The following is a 23,026-nucleotide window of genomic DNA, read 5'->3' as shown; positions in this document are numbered from 1 at the left end:
CGTAAGGTTCTCGGCTCCCCTTGCCCCGCAGTGGCTGGTAAGTCGGCACTGCCGCGACAGGACACTGTTGCTGGGACTTACCCTGAAGTCACCTTAGGAAGGAACCCCAACGTTCCTCCCCCTCTTGTCAACCTTTTAATGAAAACAACCTGGTTTGCATCTAACAGCCAAGCCTCTTGTTTCTTAGAACCGCGTGGAAACAAGTCATCCCGCCTGGAGCCCACGGGCGGAGCCGAGGCTCTTACCGGGAGCTGGCGGGGCAGCTGCTCCGAGATTCTCCGCAGCAAGGCGCGAGTGGGCTTCTGCGAGCAGAGCAGGGTCAGCTGCACCGTCCTGTCTCCCCGCAGGAGGAGGCCCTTTGCCAGGAGGCCGACCCGCATCACGCCCTTCAGGACCCGAGCTGAGGAGGAGCCGCCGCTGTGAAGACAAGCCCACAGAGGTGTGAGACCCTCGGGGTTAGGGGGGTGGGGAAGAGGTGCTGCCGCCAGGGTCCCTGGCTCCGGCGCTCACGGGCTCCTTGCCAAGCCTCTGCCTCAGCTTCCGCACCTGTGAAATGGGCACATGCCCAGGGACAAGGCTGCTGGACTGCACGTGCTCAGTAAGGGCTGGAGGTTGTTACTCCTTCCGGATAATCTACACTCTGACAAAGGCCCCCAAAGGCCATCCCCGTGGGCCCTGGTCACCGGTGGGCCCCACCCACACGGGCCCTTGGCTGTGTGTCCCCTCCGAGTGTCTCTGGGGTCATGGCGCCCCCACCTTAGCTCCTTGGCTGGGAGGCCTGCCAGGTCCTCTGCTGGGAGCCTGCCCTCTCCCCTCAGGCCCAGGTCCCGAGGCCGGGGGCGCCCCACCTGCAGCGGCCTGACGCAGGTCCCTGCTCGGCCCTCTGAAGGCCTGGCCTGCTTGCTGCCGTGTGAACCTGACTACTGCCTCTGTCCAGCGCAGCCCCTCTGCAGGCTGGGGGGGGGACTCCAGCTTCTCCCAGCCCGGCTTGAGGCCTCCTGGCTGCCACCCTCTCCCTCGTGGCCTCGCTGCCTCCCTCCATGGGCCTCTGCCTCAGCCCCTCACCAAATCCCTGCCTCGGCTCAGGAACTGCCACCTTTGGTTTGACACTTCTTGGGATAGGAGGGGCTCCAATTTTTACAAATCCATTTATGTATTTCTTTTTCTTTCTACCTTTTTTAGGTAGGCTCCATTCCCAGTGAGGAGCACAGTGCAGGGTTTGAACTCACAACCCGGAGACCAAGACTCAGACACTTAACCAACTGAGCCACACAGGTGCCCCCACTTATGTATTTCTTGTTGGTTTCTGGACCACAGTGCGCTGGAGCCCAACATGGCCAGAGAGGCCTGGGCCAAGAGGCCAACAGCAACATGCAGATGGGAGATGGCTGCAGAGGGGCCGAGGTCCACGGAGGGCAGAGCTCGGGGGCGGGTGGTGGGGGCTGCAGACACAGAGACTCAGAGCTCGCCAACCAGTCTGGATCCTAATTCATACCCACTGTAAAACAAAACCACCCCCAAACCCACAGTCTGACCTCTGTGGGACAACAGGAAATTTCAACCCTGCGTATCTGACAATGTTGAAGGATTGTTGTTGAAATATAATGGCATTGTGGTTTGTTAAGTCAAACAAGAGCCCTCGCTGCTTAGGATGGGCTTCTGGCCTCTCAGCTCCCTTCTGAGGGATCAGCTGGGACAGGCACCAGGCGTTCCCCAGGGCTTCACTGTGTGTATGTGACAGGCCCTCCACAGTAAGCGAAAACCCCCAAACACGAGCACACTCTGCCCCCAGCTGAGTAAATGACTGTCTACTATGATCCCGTGTAAAGAAGGCACATCCCTGTTTTTGAACAATAACATAAAGACCTAACACGTGATGTGACATAAATGTCAAGTGAAAGCTTAAAATGGGGTCAGGGCACCTGGGGGGCTCAGTGGGTGAGGTCTGCCTTCAGCTCAGGTCGAGATCCCGGGGTCCTGGGATCGAATCTCACCTCGGGCTCCCTGCTCAGCGGGGAGTCAGCTTCTCCCTCTGCCTCTGCCCCTCCCCCAGCTCATCCCTGAGCACTCTCTTAAAAAAAATTTTATAAAAAGAACAAGGTAAGTTTTGTTCTTCGAGCACACAGCGGCTGCAAGGTTTAGGGGAGGCTGACTCGTGGCCGTGGGGCCACACGAATCTGCAGGTCCTGAGCTGAGCATGGTGGGCGTGTGCACATCCCCAACAAGCTGGAACGGGACTTTGCCCTCTTGTACGAGGACGCCCGTGGGGAACAGAAAGCGTGTCTCTTTGCACCCCTGCTTCCACCAGCACTCGAGGTGGAGGAAGGGCACTCTCCTGGGGGAGGCCCTGGAACCTGGGGGCATTTGTGTCAGGATGACCCCCTGGAGCTCACTCAGGGGCGGTACACATGCGCTTTCCTAGGGCACAAGTCTGCAGAACAAGAAGCTCCTGAGTGGCACCCGCCAGATGCAAAAGGGCCAACCCTGTAGGGGTTCCTCTTGCAAGTGTGTGCAGTGTCCGGAACAGGCCGAGCACGGGGACAGGACGTGCAGTGGTGGGTGCCAGGGCCGGGGTGGCCAATTTACCAGGGCCGGATTTCTGCATGAGGGGGCGGAAAAGCTCTGGAAGCAGATGGTGGCAATGGGCACACAACCTGTGAGTGTCCCCTGTGCCGCTGGACCATACGCACGAACGTGGAGTACTTTAGCCTCATACAAACAACTCAAAAAGGAAACGAAGCCACCACTCAGAAAGAAAGGCCTTGGAAAGGCAGACTTCCTTCAGATCACAGGCAGCGGGGCCTTCCCACCCGACAGTCACAGCGACCGGAATAGTGACTCACTGCGGGGGCGCTCCAGGGCATCCTCCCGCCAGCGGGGGTGGGGCCAGAGGAAGAAGAGGGTCAGAATCACCCTAATCTCCACTTCACAGAAGAGGAACAGTCTGGTTTGCCCTTTGTGAAGTACATTTCTAGATGCACCTTCCGTAGGAAATGCCAGTTTGGGGAATGTTCTGCCCACGGGTGGAAAGCCCCAGAAACTGGGGTGAGCTCAAAGCCAATCAGGGTGAGGCTGCCTCTGCCCTCCTGCCAGCCAGCCACGTCCCATCCGAGACCCCGACCCTCCCCCCAGGGGGACCTCTCTGCCCTGCCAAGTCACCCCGGGGCCCTGGGAACGGAGAGTGGCCCCACTACCTGTGCTCACCACCCGCGTGCTCCGGGCTCCCGGAGCTGTCCTCGGCCAGCGTGTCAGACACCAGCTTGAGGGCACGCTCTGAGTGGGAGACGGCCTTCTGGACGGCCTGGAGCTCCTCCTCCGTGGGGTAGATGGCGGCGTGCTTACACAGGACGTGCCGGTCATCGCTGGTCTCCCGCCACGTGGACTGCAGGGCAAGGCGTGCACGTCACAGGCTGGCTGCGAGGCCCCAGGCGCCCGGTGGGCAGGCGACAGGAGGTCAGCCCTGCTGAGGCACAGCACATGCAGCAGGAGGCCACAGGGAACCCCAGAGTCAGGCTGGCTTCGGGGGTGACAGGCAAGTGGCAGCAGGGAGCCAGGCCAAGGGAGGACAGGAACCCGTGAGGCGTGGAACAGCGGGGATGCGGGACTGCATGGGGCCAGAGGGCTCCCTTTCGGTGACGTTCTTACATTTCTGAGCCAGAGGCTTTTCAGCCAACTCAGTGGGGCTCTTCCCCTCAGCAAGGTGGGAATGAAGGCTCCCATCCAAGCCTAGGCCCAGCCTGCACGGACGGACACCGAGGGCTCTGGAGGGAGGTGGTGGCCCGGGCCTCGGAGCTGAAGGAACTCCCGTGGCCAGTGGTGGGGCCTGGGCCTGGGGCTCCTGCAGGTGACCGGTGATGGGGTGGGTAGGCTATGGCTCTCAGGCCCTGCCAGCTCCCACCCTCGGGCCCCTCTTAGGGGGGTTTCAGTTCAAAGTCATGTCCCTCACCCTGGAGAACTCAGGTCCTAGCGAGGACTTGAGAGGGTCACCTGCCTGCGGGGCCTCCACCGTGGGAGGCATGATGGCACCAAGACAAGGCCACCACCCACCAGAGCTGAGCCGGCAGGCGCCCCTGGCCTGCTCTTGAGGGAAGGAGGGTGCTGGTCAGGTGATGGGGGTCCGGGGTGCTCATCCTGGGCCTGGGGCCCCTCCTCCAGGCGTCTCCTGCACAGCTCGTGGCGCCTGCCGGGGAACCAGGGGCGAACAGGGTGCTCAAGTGGCTGCAGGCCCCACTGGGCTGGTCACATCAGAACCACACCTGGTCGTGGGGCTCAGCAAGGCTGGTGGCTCCAGGACCACCAGGGAGGGTCTCAGCTGCCCGACGGGGCCCTGAGAGCCCAGGAGATGGAGGCGAGGTGGGCTGGGAGGACACAGGCCAAGGGCAGCAGCGGGGGAAGGCAGGGGCGGCTGCAGCCCCCGGTCTGTCCAGGGCTTCGTTCCCCAGCTCAGCCACGGCCCAAATCTTCCATCAATCATACACTAGGTCAGAAAAGGCTTCCAAACTGCTCCAGATGGTGAAGAGGGACATGACAAATGTGTGTGTGCTCAGGGGACACCAGGATTCAGGGGGGACGCAAGGAACACTAAGATTTAGGGGAGACAAGAGATCAGGACACAGGATGTCAGAGGGACTCTGGGGAGAGAGGGAGACACAGAGCATGCCCAGGAATGGGGGCCCAGAGCACCTGCCCTGCGGTCACAGGGGCTGTGCTGTTCTGCATTTATTATGTGACAGTAGCACAGATCCTCAGTGTGACCGTCTCCCCCAAGGGCGGTGTCCCCTGCTAGCCTCTCAAGGGTGAGCACCTGGGTCCTCAAGCCTGAAGCGAGCAGAGGGTGTTCGGGAGGGTGGGGGCGGCCTGGCAGGGACCCTGTGCACCCCATCCCCGCGTACCAGCGTCGCATCTCCTCAAGCCGCTTCTTGGTCAGCTGCCTCTGCTTCCTCAGCCTGGCCTCCAGGAGCTTCTGGGTTCTGTGGCTGGGCTTCAGTGCAATCGGAAGGTCAGGGTTCACTTTTTTCTGGAAAGTGGAGGAAGGGCCGTGAGACAGGAGACCTTCATTTCCATGAGCGCTGGGAGCCCCAGGAGCCCCCATGCCTACAGCCTCCTGTGCTGACTCAACAGTTGGGGCTCCATCCCACAGAGTCCTAAGGCTCCTGGGACTGGGAGCCACAAAACAGGGAGCTTCTAGGGGGAGTTTGCCCAGCAGACACCCGGGTGTGGCCACCCAAGGAAGAAGGGCATTCGGTACCACCTTGAGACACTTCACTGACCCTGGATGGGTCGCTGCAGAGCCAACCCCAAGTGCGTATTTCTAATCAAGCAAATTCAGCAGAAGCACCATTTGCGTGAAATCCGGCAATCTGAGTTTTCTATACCGTTGCAGCTTCTCTCTTCCTTCATCATCCAGAAAGTGCAGCACTGTCTAGGGAGCACTCACTGCCGGCAACGGTCCACATGTACACGTTCCCCCGACACGGGCACATCCCTCAGCTGCAAACAGCGGAGTGAGGCGCCCACACATGCCACCCCGGGGACAGACCCTGAGCCCACGACGCTCAGGGAGGGAACCAGACACAGGAGGCCCCATGGGGTGTGAGTCCATGTGTGTGACACGTCCAGGACAGGCTCCTGCACGGATGGGGAGGGGGCCCATGGAGCAGTGTGTGCAGGTGTGATGGGACCTCATTTCGGGGTGATGGAATGTTCCGGAACTAGAGAGAGGAAATGGTCACAGTGTGTGAATATACAGTAGTAAAAGCCGTGAAACCGTACCCTTTATATGGGCAAATTGTGTGGCGTGTGAATGACGTCTCAATAGAGCAGCTAGAAAGGAGGGGCCCTGTGAGAGAGCCACTCATGTGTGCTGTGCACAAGCTTGCTCGTCGCCCATGTGCACACGTAACAAGACCCATGCTCTGCAAACCTGTGAGAGGGAGGCTGAGGGGGGGCAGCTGACAGCTGCACTGGCTGGGCCCATGGGGCAGAAAGGCCCACAGGCCACCCCCTTGGGTGGGAAGTGGAGTGCATGGACAAAGGCCCCACTGGCGCTGGAGGCCCTCAGCACCTGTTGCCCAGGGTCCTCGGAGGACTGGCTCCCTGAAGACACTCAGCCTGGACAGCCCAGCACTCCTGCCACATCTGTGGCCCCTGGGTCACACCCTCCTGCCCCCCAGGCTCCCCACTCAGCCCCGCACGCTAGCTGGAGCTCCTGGTAGACACCAGAAGAGAACACGGACGCTGAGAGCCTGGGGACAGGAGGCGGCATCCGTGAGCCCATCCCATGTGCTTCGAGGACCCCCTCCCGCAATAAGCGGGCACGGAGTTTTACCACTAAACCTTCCTTGGCAGGAGCTGAGACACCACGGGAGACACAGCTAGTGCTGGGTCTCCTCCCACGGTCCCCAGGCAGCGGGAATGCGGGTGTGGACACTGCCTGACAGGCTCATGGGGCCTGGAGCTCCCGGCAGGGGCTCAGACTCAGGAGCGGGAGCCAGGGCGGGGTGCGTGAAGCCTGGTCAGTCAATCCCACATACCTTGTACTGCAGCCGATGTCGCCGTCCCCGCACATGCGTGTCCCTGGCCGTGGGGTCGCCAAAACTGCACTCACACAGCCTGCAGTGGAACCGGATCACCTTGCCTTCCTCATTGCACACCTGAGACACAGAGACCTGCTGAGTTGGCTGTTGCCCACGCAGTGTGTCTAGTCCCTGGGCAGGGGGACCCCTGTCCCCTCAGGGGCACTGAGCCTCCCCCGGAGGCCCTGATAAGGGACAATGGAGCCATCCAGGCCTGCGTGCTGGCTTCCTGCCTGCCAAGAGGCCTTCAGGGGAGCCAGCATGTCACCAACACACCCTCCCGTGCCCTGGGTCTCCCCTGCCTCCACCCCCTTCCCCCACCCCCATCCCCACCCCGGGTGCCGACACCTGGGGCCCAGGCCCTGTCCTGCAGAGCTCCTGCCTCTGTTCTGTGGCGAGTTCCACATCATCAAGCCCTTCCGTGCTTCCTGCGGCTTTTATGCACCTTATCTCCTCCACTACTAAATGACGGGGCTTCCCACGGCAGGACTCCTATCTGGTGTGGTTATTTTATAAGGGACAGAACAGAAGATGCTGAATGGGTTGAACAAAGAGAAGAAATGGTGATGCTCACACACTCCCTTTCAGCCACTGACGGGGAGCCTGGGAACTATGGAAGCGGCCAGTGGAGGCGGCTTCCAAATCGGGATCTAGAAGGCTGTTCAAGGCAGGCCGTGCAGGGCCACTGCTTGAGCTCTGGGCATCTGGGCGATGCCACAGAGGCCACACACCAGCTCCTAATGCCCAAGAGTCCTGTGCCTCTGTCTCAGGCCTTCCTCCTAGGGTCTGAAACCTAGTGCTGGGACCTTCCAGTGAGTTCTGCAAGATGGTTCACTGAGTCTGCCCGTGGACAGGTGTGTACATGTCAGATGGAGAACTGGGGTGCAGTCTTAAAGCCTGACCCCTGCCAGAGCCCTCTACCACAGCCCAGAGGCGGAGCAGGGTGCACACCGATGGTCCAGGGCACGGCAGCTGCCTGGCAGTGTTACCTCTTCCACGTAGCCTGGGCCCACTGGCTGCGCCTCACAGCTTCCAGAAGCTTCTGCAGAGCCTCCTCGGGTGGGCGGATCTCTAGGCCTGTCTGGTATGGGGTGTGCCCGCTTGCCCTCTGGGGGTCTGCTGCCTGCTGCCTGCGGCTTGGAAGGCCCTGGAAAGAAAAGCTGGATTGCTCATGACCTGCTCCAGCGGGGAACTAGGGCCGGCTTCTGTTCTGCTAGTGTGAAGGGTGGAACACCATGCAAACCGAGGTCTCCCACTGCCCATTCACCCCCTTGTGACATCAGCCAGTTTGGTGCCAATCTGAACACATCCACAGGGCGGCCCTGGAGGCAGGCCCCTTGCCAAGGAGCCCACGGCCACACCAACTCTGCAGCCCTTGGGTCCCAAAGATGGAGGTCCTGGTGGACCCAATGTCATGGTCAACTGAGCCCCATGAGGCAAAGCAAAGTCACTGGGCCTCAGAGGGGAGACGTGTCTTGTTACCACACTGCTCTTTGGTTTGGTCTTCGATGTTGTGTGGTGATTCAAAACACAGAGCTGCTGAGGCTTAAAATAAGTCCTCCTCCCCCTTCCTGGGCAAGGCCTGGAGGTGGAGAGCAGACCTGTCGGCCAGATCTGAGTCTGAATCTCACCTCTAAGAGCTGTGTATGAAGGGGCCCAGGGCCAGGTACATGACCTCACCTCACCTCTCTTTCTCCCTCTGCAAACTGGGATTACAGCAGAACCTACTTTCCAGAGTCATGGAGGGCAAACTGGTCAACGCCGTGAAGCAGTCAGTGGACTGAGCGTCTCACACGCGACCCTAGCTGTTAGCCACTCAATCTGCACCACCAGGCAGCCTTTACTGCCCGGGCCCCCCCAGGGGAGGTGGGACCACAGGTGGGGGGACCAGGAGCCCACTTTAATCTCCCCGAGACCCACATAACTCATCAGAGCCTGCTCCGTTCACCCTGAACACCAGGGTGTGAATCGTGCTGTCACCATGCTGGCTCTCAAGGGTGTGGCCCAGAGGTGGCCAAGATGCGGGAGAGGCCTGCCTCTCACCATTCCCCACCCTCCATCCAGAGCTTAGTCCCTCTGGAAAGATGTGATGGCTGTACACATACACACAAGTTAACGGGACAAGCACTTCTGTGAAATTCCAGCATGAGGAGTGAGTCAGGGCACGGGCATTAGGCTGTGACACGCAGACATGTACCCACACACGTGGCCTTCAAAGCTGGTCTCTTGGCTAGTGCTGGCTTGCTCAGGGTGCACATGCTGGGGCCAGCAGGGGCTGTGGGCTTGGCAGAGGCCGTGGAGAGATTCTCCGTGGTGAGAGGGGCTGGCTTGCTGGTACAGGTGGCCTGGGCCGAGCTGGAGTCCCCTGGCACTGGTTCTATGGCAGGGATGGGCTTCCCCAGCTGAGTGTGCAGCTTGAGGACCTGGAACAGACCCAGGCCCCCTGTCAGGGCCACCTCCAGGTCTGATTAGACCTCCTAAAAGAAGAGCACCTGGGTGGGTGTAGGAGGCAGACAACCTGGAGAAAGGGGGGTGCGGGTCCCATCCCAGGCCCCAGGGATATGCCCTTGGCTCCCAAGCATCACTTCCTGCTTCCAGGCCCGTTAGTCATGCCCCGGCAGGACCTAGAACATCTCAACACCCTGTGCTGCTGACATCCACAGCTCTGTCCAAACGGCATGGTCTCAGCTGAAAGACAGAGCTGTTTTTGGCATCCCAAGCAGCAGCCCAGTGCCCACCCCAGATGGGTACAGGGACCACCTGCTAAGATGTATGACGGTCCACATGCACGGATACACTCCATGTTCCCTTGGGACTGTGCATCCCTGTCCAGGGACACGGATTCACGTAGGATTTGGTGACACCCTGTCCTTGGCATCCCAGCACCCCCCTCAATGCATTACTACAAGGACTACCCCACCACCTGCAGCATCTTTGCTGACAACCACCTCAGACCTGGCTTGGGTGCCGCGGCTCTGACACTCACAGCTCAGACCTGCCCCCTCCCAGAGCTGGCTGCAGGATTCCTTGGCCCCTGGAACAGCCCAGCCCTGTTGGGTCCCAGCTCTCTTGCCTGCAGCCCCACACGGCCAGGCCTGTGCACCCACTCTTCCCACTCCTCTGCTTGCTTGCTTGCTTCCCTTCCTCCAGGTATCTGCTCTCTCCTTTTGTGGGCTTTGTGGGTTTGCTCAGGCTTCTGAGAGCCTGGCCTGGCTGGGCTGAGGACAAGGCCCTTGAGGAGGGGAGGGGAAAACAGGGGCTGGTGACCTTGGGGTGGCCCAGCTGGCAACAGGAACTGGAGGAGGGCCGGCAGCGGGGCAGGGCAGGAGCAGAGGCCCCAGGGGCAGGAGGGAGCACAGAGCGGGTTCCGTGTGGGCCCACAGACCGGGGCCTCCCTAACTCTCCTGCCTGTGAACTATATGTCACCAAGCTGGTGTCCCACCAGGCACTCCTCGTCCTGCCTTCAGGGCACACCCCCTGCAAGTGAGCATTACCTAGCTGGTTAACAATACCATTTGGGCAGCGTTGCTGCTTTTCAAAAAGCTCCCTCTGGAGCCCAGCAAGGGCAGACCCCTCAGGGAGAGAGGTGGGTGTCTCTCTACCTTCTCTAGCCAAGGGGATCCCACTGAGCTTCTCATAAGCTGGCATAATACAGGCACTTTAAGGCCACAGGAAAAGGTTGATATTAACATAGTAATAAATATAAAAAACACAGATGTTAAAGAATCTCATACCCATTAAAACACTGCTATCAAAATTGACATGGGAACTTGACCATTTTAATTGTATTCATTTGATCTACTTTTTAAAAAGCAGAACCCCAAATTGAACATGCAGTTTGACTTCATCCGTGTTCCAACTCTCATTTCCATAAGCAGGTAAACATACCTAAGGCCCAGAGCAGTCTTCCCTGGAGTCTGGGAATGAAAGAGGCCTCGATCCAGGGGGCGGGTACAACTTCTAGAACATCCCAAGGAATGCAGCCGCATGGGCCCCACAGGAAAAGCTTCCTGTTGTGGGCAGCTGCCCCCTGGGAGGCCATCGGTGGGGGGTGGGCATGAGGGCTCCTACCTTCTGGTGCCTGGCCCCCCGGATGTGAGCGGCGTAGGCTTCTGCCCCCGTGCATGACACGGCACACAGGCTGCAGCGCAGCTGTGCCTGCACCCCACACGGGCTGCCATTGGGCTGCGTGCCCGCCTTCTGGGCCGCCTCTCTCTTTTTGTGCTTCTGTCCCTCCAGGTGCTCGCGGTAAGTCTGCAGGCAGAGAGTGAGAGCGGCCTGAGAGGCCCGTGTGTGCAGTTCCGTGATGGGGGAGACCCAGGCCTCCCGCCCCCCTCCCTCCGTTCACTGGCCACCCAGACGGTTGTGTGCCACTTTATTAGACCTGGTCAACAGGCCAGAAGCTCAGCCTGAAAGACATAAGTTTTCTTTCTCTTCTTGGAAAATTGATGACCTTCTTGAGTTTCAGGGGCTACTTCAAAGGAACATGCTGGCTATTTAGATCTGACCTCAAGAACCACACGAGACATACGCTACCAGAATCACACAGGGCACACTTCCTTGTCAGAAGGCGGCGAACATGCCGGGGGGTCTGTGAGGGAGGCTGCGTGAGTCACCGGCCTGTGCGTGCTGCACCAGCGTGCCCGAAATATCTGATGGCGTCTGGCAAGTGACCAAGCTCTTACGGGGCATTCCAGATTCCCCTCTGGGAGTCCTTAAGATGAGGCCAGCTGCAGTAAGCATGCTCTAAGTGGGCCTGCTCAGCCACCTCGTCAAGAATCGGCCTGCCCTGGTGACATGCGCCAGTGACACAGGCCAGTTCCGGGGCAGATGGGAGGCAGCCAGCAACAGGAGCAGGAGAGGAACTCTCTGGAGCTCAGGAAACTTATGAGCATTTACCTGAGCAACAGAACACACACACACACGCACGCACGCACCCCCCCAGGTAAAGGCCTGTGGGGCAGAGAAAAGCCTGGAAGAACAGACTCCATGGTGCTAAAGGGAAAGCCGCTGTAAGTACAGCAAGTAAGGCAGCTCCGGCCTGCTCCTACATGCACCACACCAGTTAACCCTCACGACTTCGACCATCTGAGGTCTGACTTCTGGCTTCATCACTGTGGCGAGTCTGAGTTCCTCGGTTCTGGGCCCCAGGCCTCCCCCTGACACATGGACGTGGTGATGAAATGACCTACAGGACGTGGGGCGCAGAATCTGAAGCTCAAAGTAAGAGGAAACGTTTGCAACTGTCTTTCTGCCACCAGACCTCCCACCATCAACATGCATTCAGTGTGTGAAGACAGAAAGACCAGGAAAGAGGCCTGTCTGGTGCTCCTGCAGCTCCAAGGACTCCCCTTGGCCACACAGGGGCCCCATAGTCCGCATAGTCCTGGGGGCCCCATAGTCCACTGGGGGCCACTGAGAAAGGCCCTCAGGACACCCCGAGAACAGGTACCAGGGACGAAGCCCTGCACATGTAGCAGATGGGAGTGAAGGGCCAGGGGTAGGTAAGTGCTGGGAACATGCAGGTCCCCGAGGTGGTGGTGGCAGATGCAGGGGCCTGCCCAGGTGCTAAGTCTGCACAGAACAAGATGCACACACATGTACACATGTGCATGACAAGCTGCAGACATCTGAATAAGAAGGATGGCTCGCATCAATGTCACCACCCTGGTTGTGACACTGACTGCAGCCCGGAAACTGGTGGCCTTGGGGAAGTTGGGGCAGGGGGTACAGGGACATCTCTGAGTCATTATCTACACCTGCTTCTGAACCCACAGCTTTCTCAGCAAAAATTCCAATTTCAAGAGAGCCATTAACCTTAGCAAAAAAGCTGGCATTGACAAGAGCTCAAGTTTCTGTGGCACATGGCACGTCCAACAGGTGCCAACCTCGCAGCAGGCATGTGTCCCCCTCGTGGGGGAGCGCCCCACCTCACTCAACACAGTGCTGTGCAGGGCCTAGAATTAGGAGTGGAGGCTTGTGTTTGGCAAGTGAGAGGACCCAACAATCGCAGAGATGCAGAATAAAAATCCCGCAGAGAAGTAAAGACAGGAGCAGAGAAAACTAACCTCCCCTTAATGAGCACGTGTGTTTTACAGTGGAAAGAGTGCACAGAAGTTTCAATCAAGAGGCCTGTAAAGAAAGCAGGAGGCAGGAAAGGGCCCCAGCCTGGCCAGGGAGGTGGGGGCTGGATGGGGGTACTGAGGGCTCCCCATGCACCCCGATAGCCTGCCATCCTGGAATCTACGCACTCCTCCAATTTCCAGCTTTCTCTCAGAGTAATAAAAAGAAAACAAAACTAGTGTGAGGTACTCTGTGAAGAGGGAGCCCTGGGGTCTGATGACTTCAGACTGCGTGAGAGCTGGGTTATCCGTGAGTGTGGCTGCGGGATCTCCTTCTTAGACACCGACAGGCACACACGCGAGCGCACGCTGGCCTCCTTAGGTGACCCTGCAGCGAAGGCACGCCACCCCCAGGCGCCTCTTGGAACGGCGCCTACTGGACCCATCAGGTGCGGAAGAGGGGGCCCCGCCCAGTCTCTGCCCTCTCAGGCAAGGGAACCCCCAGACCACGTTCCCACCGCCAGCAGTCAGTGCTACGCCTGCCCTCTGTCTTCCACAAGCATGCCAGAAAGGCAACTCTGACGTGCACTTGACACTGCCAGTTTAATAACAGGCCTTTTGGGGCAATGACCCAGATGTCTGGTTAGCCAGGTGGGGGAGGGGGCTCTCCCAGCCCACGGCGGGCAGGACGGTCCCCAGAAGGTCCTCTGGGCCTGCTCAGCGGGGGGTGGATGGCAGCTGACCTGGGGACCAGCGCAGCTGATCTTGCAGATGTCACAGTAGTGAAGCGGGGGCTCCCTGGGGCCGCCCTTAGGTTTTGGCAGTTTGGGGGGAGCCAGTAGCTTCCCAGAGAAGCTGCCGGCAGAACTGGCACCGGGACTGCTCCCTGAGCCGCCCCACAGGGAGCCCGGGGGCTCCGGGAACGGGAGGGGCGGCAGTGGGGGGCAGTGAGGACCAGCCGCCGAGTGCACCGCTGCTTCGTAGCCCAGGTAGCTTGGTCCTAGAAAGCAGAGAGAAAAAGGAGACAGGAGGATACGGGTTGGTTTCAATGACACTATTAGAAGTATGGCCTGTGCCTGCACGTGCCCGGAAGCACGTCTCACCCATGTCCGGGGCAGAGGTGGGGCTGTAGGAGGTCGGGGTGTAGGAAGGCAGGGCAGAGACAGAGGCCTCTGGCAGAGTGCTGGTCGCCAGCGGGTAGGTGTAGTTCTCCATGCAGCTCGAGGCCAGGGTGCCGGGTGGCTGCCCTGCCTTGGCCGTGGCCGCTGGTTGTAGGGCTTGGCTGTCCCCTCCGCTGGGCTGGATGGAAGTTCCTTTAGTCCCTGGGGGGCAAGCAGAGTCTCTCTGCAAAGCCACCCTTTGGAATGACTCCCAGCAGACAGTGGTGGCCACACTCCCTGTGGCCGTAGCAACTGGCCGCCCCAGGCACTACTGCAACACCACCCTGGAAGTCTAAGCTTGGCCGAAGGCCAGAGCCCCCCTCTCTTCCATCTCTAAACTCCAAGTCCTCAGCAGAACTCACCTCCTTGGAAGAAACTGGTTAGCGCCCCTTCTAGTTCTCTCTCTTTCCTTCCTGCCCTCTCTGTCCTACACCAGCCCCACCCCTGGCCAGGAAGATAGCCCTGATGTGCACGGGACCCCTGGCCCTCCTCTGAAGCTGCAAAGTTTCAAGTGTGACTTCGCGGCAGCTCCTGGCACCGTAAGGCCAGTGCCTCCATGCAGAGGCCCACCTGGCTGGCAGAGCGTGGCAGTGGCTGGGAGCTGAGGCTGGCTGGAGGCAGGTAAGTGACACTGTCCGTCCTCGTAGCTACTGTAGCTACTGGCACCTGCCGACGGTCTGTAGAGGGAACTGTCCTGCAAGGGTGTTACCAGAGAGACACAGAGGAGGGGAAAGCCCTTCAGGGCAGGGGTGAGGGCTGCCCTCGTTCGCCCCACAAGTGGCACACGTTCACACGGTTCCTGAGCTCCTGCTCTGAACTGGGTCATTTCAGGAGCTGGGGACACACTGACCAGTGACATGGACACAGCCGCTCCCGTGGAACTGTTAACATCTGAGAGCAGACATGCTCTGAGGAGTGTCTAGCTTGGCGACAGCTCCTCGGAGGAGCAGTACAGGCAGCGCACACGTGAGCCAGGGCCGGCACGCGGAGGCAGCAGGTGGGCTTGCCGACCAGAGGGCAGTAAGAGCACAGGCCTGTGCACATGCCATCTGGGGCCAGAGGGACAGGTGGGGCCAGGGGCTCGGGGAGGGTCTGGGTGCCATGCCAAGGGGCATTTGGGCTGTTGCGTGGAACAGGTCAACATGCAGGCAAGGACAACAGCAGAGGCCAGGCAGCGCCCTGGGGGTGGGCATGAGTTTAGGGGTGGCCTGGAGGGAGAGTCTCAGACGCAAGGGAGGGAGGAACAAGGCAGAAACAGGCAGTGTGAGCTTTGCAAGCTGGGCAGCCCATGGTACCACCCGCTAACGTCAGGGGTACATGTGGTCAGGGGCAGAGGCTCGGGGGTTGGACCATGCCCAGCTTGGGACGTGTTGGCAATTCCAAGTGGAAATGCAGCAGCCAGATGTCTAGGCTCAGAGCTCTGAGTTGAGGAGATGGCATCATCAGTGCCAGAAGCGCCCTATTAGCACAAGCTCATCCCCTGCTGCCTGTCAGGGGCAGGGACAAGAGCAGGAAGGTAAGTCTGTATGTGTCCTCATTTGTCTGCCACTACGGGCTGCCCAGCGCACATGCCCACTCAACGGTATCCGTGTCTTCAACAGTGCTAGCCAAAGAAAGGCAAGGCTGATACCTGGTAGGAGGAGGCCATGGTGGGTGCCAGGGCGGGCTCCTGGGGCTGGCTAGAGTGGAGCTGGTACCCGCCATATCCCGCTGGGGTGACAGGCCCGGGTGGCTGGGTGGCTGCAGGGAACGGTGGGGTCATAGTGGGACCCATTCCAGCAGCGGGGCCCGAGGCAAGGCTGGCTCCAGCGGTCGGGAGGGGAAAAGCCATCGGAGGCTGGGCGCTAGAACCACAGATAAACACGACAGCTGGTTGCGTCAGATGAATTCTAAGTAACACTACTGTGGAACACACCCTAAGTTCCATCAGGCCCTGGGCGTCAGCTGCTCTGGACGCCTACAGTAAACCCGCCCTTTCTGTGACTACTAACGTTTGTTAAGACCTTTCTAGGGCAGCAGGCTTGGGTCTAAGCACTTTCCACGAGTTAACACAATGTCCTAACAACTCTGTGAGTCAGAGGCCCCCCTTGTCCCCACTGACAGGAGAGGAAACTGAGGCACTGTAAGTGGCAAAGTCAGGCCCTGAGCCCGTTGGTCGACTTCTCAGCTCATCGGTGTGGGCAGCAAGCTTTTTCTGGACATCAAGATTCTTTAAAGCAAGCTGGTCTTGAATGGAATTTTGTAACTGAGGGACAAGTGGATCCTGGATCACCCCTCACCCCTGTTATTAAAATACAGAAGATCAGTTAACACGAAACTAAAAACTCATTGTCACCAGAACTCGTTTTATCACCAGTCTGCTCTGAAGGCAGCACAGCACCTCTGTCTCCTCCTCCACTTCCTCATCACAGAGGCGGTGCCAACTGTGTCCATCTGTCTGTCCGTCAGTCCCGTTTCTGGATGAGGAAATCTGTGACGACCATGACACAGGGCAGGTGCTTGATTTGGACCTAGATCTTTGTGACCCAAGCGTCCCTCACTCTGCTAAATAGCCGTCACTGAGGAGATGGTCCTCGAAGGTGAAAGTCCATCTGTCTGGGAAGGGCGTCACCGAGGCTCTCAGCCCCATACCAGTATGGATCACATAAAGCCACCGCAAACCCTGCAGGGGACGAGCCTGGTGTGCACGTGTGGTTTGGGGCAGGCAGGCCCAAGTACAAAGAGACCGCAGCAGCGGTGCTCATGTACCTTCGCACTTGTTCTAGACCAAAGCTAGCCACACGATGGCTGCCGAGCTGCCCCTGTCCCTCTAAGTGGCTTGCCGCCCAGCTGGCACAACACGGGGAGCACTCTCCAGGCCGAGCACAATGCTGACGGTCAACCACACAGAGTGAAGTGCCAACGCCGCTCACAGGAGCTGGGGGCCAGCAGAGCCCGGTGCCTCACCCCTGCCGGGCGCCCGTCCACCTCCTCACTGGCTCCGTCCCCCTGGCAGCCAGACCACAGCATAAACCTGTCTGTGTCACCTTCCTGCTTAGAACCCTCCAAGCCTCCGAGATGTGGCCCCATCCCACTCCTGATGGTCGCTGTTCGAATGTCACCTCCTCCAACAAGCTCTCCCTGAGCCCGTCTAGGACAGCAGCAGTACCCTGCCCCTTGCCCTGCTGGATTTTTCTTCCCAGTACCACCTGATCCTCTCGGAACTGTCTGTCCCCTGGCCGTCTCCTCCCCCATAGCATGAGCCCACAGGGGCACAAGAATGGCAGTGTCCCCCAAGGTCTTTCTGGGCACTGCAGGAGCATCTGGCGCAGAGCAGGTGCTCAGCAAATACAGCTGCGGGAGCAGGTGTTTACAGTCCTCCTGGGGGGCATGTGTTCAGGTAAGGGTGGGTGGGGGAGGCCCCTGCAGCTCCCATCTAGAGCATCTTTCTGGATCCAATCAAAGGCAGCATCCTGGACCCACCAGGGCCCCCGGGGCCACTCCTGAGTGCAACGCCCACTGTCCAAACAGGTCGAAGTCTGCAGCCCTACGGCAAAATTATAACGCCACCTGGAAACCAGACCTCTAACAACCTGAGATGCTTTCATCTCTCCCAGGAAAAATGGAAGCACCCTGTCTGCTATGAAGGAACGCTGAGATTTCTCAAGTCAGCCACTTGTGAGGTTCAAGTGTCTCTGTGCACCGTCTCAGAGACCTTCTTGGTCAAAAAGCAGATCAAGCGAATGGCTGACTAGCTCTCTGGATCCCTCGGCATTGGGACTTCTTTCTTAGACAATTTTCAAGCACAGAACATAATGACTGCACACCACTGAGATGTAATAAACCTTCATGTTTTGCCCTATGTCCCCCAGAACTTCTTTAATGAAAACTGAATCTTACCCCCATCAGATCCCCTTCCTACCTCCCCTGGGCTTGGCCCTTATTTTTATACTTTTACTACACAGGAAGGAGTTTCCATGTCCCAGTGCCGTCTTCCAACGTTAAAGCCATGTCCGTATTATATATCATACCCCGCAACCTGCTTCTCCACCCCCAACATCCCCAGGCTGTCCAAAGGTACTGGAATGAGACAAATACTTGTGCTTCCTTCATATTTAACTCTGTTATGGCCCATGCTGCCCTTCACTTGGGCTAAGGAGCCCCTGACCTGGCCCCCACATTTTATTTTATTTTATATTTTATTTTATTTTATTTTATTTATTTTATTTATTTTATTTATTTTATTTATTTTATTTTATTTTATTTTATTTTATTTTATTTTATTTTATTTTATTTTTTTCTGGCCCCACATTTTAGAGCTATGCTGCTCAATATGGCAGCACTGGCCACATGTGGCCCCAAGGCACTTACAGTTTGGCTCCAGTGGTTGAGGAATGGAATTCAACGTTTAGTTTCATTTTAATTAATTTAGGTTTCGAGAGCCACCTGTGGCTAGCGGCCATCACGGTGGAAGGCGTAGATATAGAACATTTCCATCATCACTGAAAGTCCCGTGGGGCAGTGCTGCATTAGAAGCCCCCCCCATCACAAATACACACTTGTACTGAGAAGCACACAAGCCTCTCTGCCCCCACCTGCTCCTGTGACCACCCCTCTTCAGGCCCTGGGGAGACCCTTCTCCCCACCTCTTGCTCTAGGACATGAAAGCAAAATGTGGTCTACACACACATAATAGATTATTTAGCTTTAGGAAGGAAGGGACCCCGACACCTGCCCCCACATGGACGGACCCCGAGGACACCAGGCTCAGGGAGCGGACCCAGATCCAGGACACCTCCTGCAGGACCCCACTCCCAGGAGGTCTGTCCACAGAGACAGGAGATGGTGGGAGCCAGGGCTGGGGTGGGGGGCGGGGGGTCCGTGTGGGAAGATGGAAGTTCTGGAGACGGTGGTGGGGGTGGGTGCGCAGCAGGGTGAGTGTGTTGATGTTGCTGAGCCATGCACTTAAGAAATGGTTCATTGGTATATTTTATGTCTATTTAACTGCAATAAAAAGAAACCTCACAATCACTACCTGTCACTCCCCATCCCCACCCATATAGTTTGTCTTTACATTAACAGAAAATTTTTAATATTTTTTAAAGATTTTATTTATTTATTCATAGAGACACAGAGAGAGAGAAGGAGAGAGAGAGCCAGGCAGAGGGAGAAGCAGGCTCCACGCAGGGAGCCCGACATGGGACTCGATCCTGGGTCTCCAGGATCACACCCCTGGCTGCAGGTGGTGCCAAACCACTGCGCCACTGGGGCTGCCCATTTTTTAATATTTTAAGAAAGAAACCTTTAGAAACACATGAAAAATTGTGTTGGTTTTCCATGTTTTACATTTACTCAGCATTTTTAAAAAATATACTCAGCATTTTTGATGAGAATATATCTGTTTGGCACACTCTGGCTTTAACTGCATCTTATGGTTGGATCTTCTAGCTCAGCCTTTCTCAACTGGGGTCCCAGTGGAAATGAAGGCCTCTTGCCCCCAGGTATCCGTGTAGGTAAGAACTCTCGTCCCCCTGTGGAGCCTGGAATGACGCTGCTTGTGGCCCGTCCCTCGAGGACTCAGGCTCTCCGACTCTCTGACCATCTCCCGTGTTCTGCAGCTGTGAGGTGGAACTCTCATCATCTAAGGGGCTGTGTTGGTTTGCTCGGGGTGCCGTTACAAAGTCCCACCAATGGGGGCAGCCTGGGTGGCTCAGTGGTTTGGTGCCTGCCTTTGGCCCTGGGGTGTGATCCTGGAGTCTGGGGATCAAGTCCCAGGTCGGGCTCCCTCCATGGAGCCTGCTTCTCCCTCTGCCTCTGTCTCTGCCTCTCTCTCTGTCTTTTATGAATGAGTAAATAAAATCTTTAAAAATAACAAAGTCCCACCGATGGGGTGGCTTGAACAACAGACATTACTGTACAGGCCAGAAGTCCAAGATCAAGGAGTTGGCAGGGCGGGTTCCTTCCAAGGTGTCTCTCTGGGTGTGCAGACACTGTCTTCTCCTGTGTCCTCACAGGGTCATCCCTTTATGTGTGTCTGTGTCCTCATCTCCTCTTACTAAGACACCAGTCAGATTAGATTGGGGCCCACCTTTGTGACTACATTTTAACTTAATCACTAACTTAATGACCTTTTTAAAGATCCCAATCTCCAAATACAGTCACATTCTGAGTGAGGTCTTGGGGGTTAGGATTTCCAACATTTAAAATTTAGGAGGACACAAGTCAGCCCACCCATGACAGCTGCCTCATTATTGTAACAAAACTCAAATAACATGTAAATCTTCATTATGAAAACATCATTCATGCTGAAATGAAAGCACCTAAAATAAGTTTTACAGAATATATAATCATTTATGAATTTAGGACATCCAAACAGCACTAGCGGATCAACAGAATGCCCAGACATGCACGACAATAAACAAACTCAATCATCTTTGATGTTTTGCTAAACAGAAAAATCTTAGTCTTTTTTTTTTTTTTGGAAAGAATTATTTGTCAAGGTAGGTAGGATAAAACCTACTCTATTTAAAAAAAAAAAAAACCTACTGTATTTAAATTTTTGCCAGTTAGGTTTATAATGTTAAAATGTTTAGACATATGGGGATCCCTGGGTGGCGCAGCGGTTTGGCGCCTGCCTTTGGCCCGGGGCGTGATCCTGGAGACCCGGGATCGAATCCCACATCGGGCTCCCGGTGCATGGAGCCTGCTTCTCCCTCTGCCTGTGTCTCTGCCTCTCTGTCTCTCTCTGTGTGACTATCATGAATAAATAAATAAAATAAAATAAAAATAATTTAAAATGTTTAGACATATGGTATGCAAGCTCCCATTTGTACTTTCATCCTGGGCCACCCAAATTTAAAGGCTGATTACTTAGTCCTTTGAATAGATCACAATTCATTTGCCTAACCTCCTCCTGGTAGATATTTATATCATGTATTAGTTCTATGTACTGCTGAGTCACAAAATTATCCCCAATGCCATGGTTTTGAATAATAGTAATCTTCACAGTTTCTGTGGGACAGGAACTCAGGAGTGGCTTGGCTGAGCTCTAGGCGGTCTTTCTGAGGTTGCCAACAAGATGCTGACTGGGGTGGCATCATCTGAAGGCTTGATGGGGGCGGTGGGCCATGCTTCCCCAATGTTCCCTTACATAGTGAGCCGTTTGCTGCTGGCCGTTTGCGAGGAGGCTTGGGTCCTCTTGCGTGGGCTCTTCCCAGCACAGCTGGAGCATTCTTACAACACAGCTCCTGGCTTCCCCCCAGAGAGAATCGAGAGAGTCTGGGGGGTGGGAAGGCCCAGGCGGAAGCTGGCCTTGTAATGACCCAGCCTCTGACCCTGGTCACATGGCAGTGTTGCCACATTCCATTAGTTAGAAGTGAGATGCTAAATCAAACCCACACCCCAGGGCAGATGATCATGCCCCAACTTTTGAAGAAAGGAGCATAAAAGAGCTCCTGGGCATCTCTTTAAACCACCAAACATTAATTCCAATTTCCTGCAGGTAAAGCAATGCTACAAGGTATCCTCACGTACATTCTGCATATGCTTTCTTGCACTGACTCCCTCTCATGACTTCCTGTCCAGGCTGGGTTCCACACCACACACCACAAACCAAGCACAGGCTACAGGATGGGGCCAGGGTGGCTGCCTCAGACCCACCCGTGTCTTCATGTAACTTCAGTGACTTCATTAAAGGCATCACATTGGGGGTTAGAGTTTCATATGAAGGAGGTGGGGAGAAGGGGACACAATTCAGCCTACAGCATCACCTTACCATCCTCAAACAGGACAAATCTTGCACTATCTTGGTGATTCTCCATTGATTACTGCATAAAAGCAGCTTCTGCCTCATATCTGAGAGCCCCGAGCCCACCGTCTAGCCTCCTGCCACATCCTCTGTCCCTCAGCACACAGCAGTTTCCCTGTCAGCGCCTGTACTTTGCTTCCATTTCAGTGTCCATTCCAGGCCCTTCTCTCAGGCCAGTGGGTCATGTCCAAGGCCCACCCATCAAAATCCCAGTCGCCCTTTACTGTAAGGCCTCTTCCGGCCTTGGGAGGTAGAGGAGGGCTCCTGCTAACTGAAGGGCTGCTGGCCCATCCATTCTTCCTCCTTCGGGGCTTTACCAACACAACGGGGTTTTGCAGAGCAATCTAGGGTAGTAAATGTGTGGTGACAATGACCAAAGTGGTGGCTGTGGGCCAAAAAAGGGAACACTAGACCAACCTTATCCTAAGTAACTACTCACGACACCACGAAGGCACCTGTGAGTGTTTATGGTCTGGGAGGGTAGAGTGTTGCCTCACTTTTATTTAGTGAGCTCTAGAAGGATGTGGAGCATGGACTCCCCCTCAAACTCGGGGAGGGCATGTGCTGTGCATCTCACACCCACTCTTAGAGACCTGGCACAACAGGGCCCAACGGGAGAGATGAAGTGAGAAACGGGAAGGTTTTCAGCAGGGTTTGGCAAGGGACAGCCACATCTGTCCACTGCCTGCTTTTGTATGGCCCACAGCAAACTATGGTTTTCCCACTTTTAAATGACTAAAGAAAGACCCTTGGGTGGCTCAGTGACTGAGCATCTGCCTTTGGCTCATGTTGTGATCCCGGCCGGGGTCCTGGGATTGAGCCCTGCATCAGGGTCCCCATAGGGAGCCTGCTTCTCCTTCTGCCTATGTCTTTGCCTCTCTGTGTTTGTCATGAATGAATGAATAAATGAATGAATGAATAAATCAATAAATGAGTGGAGAAAGTTAAAGGAGTAATATTTCGTGACATGTGAAAATTATGTGATGTTCACACTTCAGAGTCACACTAAAGCTTCGATGACACACAGCCATGCCCACTTGTATACCGTCTACGGCTGCCCTTGCCCTAGAATGGTGGAGCTCAGGGGCTGCTGGCACTGGGTCAGTCACCAGGGATGCTGCTCCACTCCCCACAGCACTTACCCCGAGTGACCTGCCTCAATGTCAAAAGTGCTGCTGAGAAACTCAGACCTGCCAAAATGGGTGAGGATACTGCAAGCTTAGGGACTGCAAATTGAGCCTAACGTTTGGGGAGAAAGGCAGCCAAGGGGGCAGTAGAGGCACTTTCTTTCGCCCAGGCTCCCTGCACACATCCAGAGGTAGAGCACCCCACCTCTGCTCAGGCTCCCCTTCATGGGAGGTCATTGGTCACCTTGCCTTCTCTCAATTTCCAAGTTTTCTGGGTTAAGAATCAGCCAGAAGCTGAGACTTCCTTCCCTCCGAG

At 56.5% G+C, this 23,026-nt stretch overlaps 1 protein-coding gene across 6 annotated transcripts in view; it reads right to left on the bottom strand.

Annotated features, from left to right (window-relative positions):
- ZFR2 (zinc finger RNA binding protein 2) overlaps nucleotides 1–23,026 on the bottom strand; it is a 44,184-nt gene that overhangs the window by 7,782 nt on the left and 13,376 nt on the right. For 5 of the 6 annotated variants that reach the window (XM_072787825.1, XM_072787820.1, XM_072787823.1 and 2 more), the window contains exons 2-13: nucleotides 15,428–15,641; nucleotides 14,368–14,491; nucleotides 13,741–13,959; nucleotides 13,381–13,637; nucleotides 10,647–10,829; nucleotides 8,773–8,998; nucleotides 7,565–7,722; nucleotides 6,534–6,653; nucleotides 4,893–5,017; nucleotides 4,048–4,180; nucleotides 3,195–3,382; nucleotides 246–417 (exon numbers count right to left, since the gene is read on the bottom strand). In XM_072787825.1, the coding sequence (XP_072643926.1) occupies nucleotides 246–417; nucleotides 3,195–3,382; nucleotides 4,048–4,180; nucleotides 4,893–5,017; nucleotides 6,534–6,653; nucleotides 7,565–7,722; nucleotides 8,773–8,998; nucleotides 10,647–10,829; nucleotides 13,381–13,637; nucleotides 13,741–13,959; nucleotides 14,368–14,491; nucleotides 15,428–15,628 (2,106 nt within the window). In that variant the 5' untranslated portion in view covers nucleotides 15,629–15,641. Of the gene's footprint in view, nucleotides 1–245; nucleotides 418–3,194; nucleotides 3,383–4,047; nucleotides 4,181–4,892; nucleotides 5,018–6,533; nucleotides 6,654–7,564; nucleotides 7,723–8,772; nucleotides 8,999–10,646; nucleotides 10,830–13,380; nucleotides 13,638–13,740; nucleotides 13,960–14,367; nucleotides 14,492–15,427; nucleotides 15,642–23,026 lie in introns of those variants that run through there. The other variant, XM_072787826.1, reaches the window with a different exon arrangement.

Source organism: Canis lupus, chromosome 19, assembly GCF_048164855.1.
Source record: "Canis lupus baileyi chromosome 19, mCanLup2.hap1, whole genome shotgun sequence".
Classification (NCBI taxonomy): Eukaryota; Metazoa; Chordata; class Mammalia; order Carnivora; family Canidae; genus Canis; species Canis lupus.
Note: the sequence above shows the minus strand (reverse complement) of the source record. Positions and strands in the feature narration are given on the sequence as shown.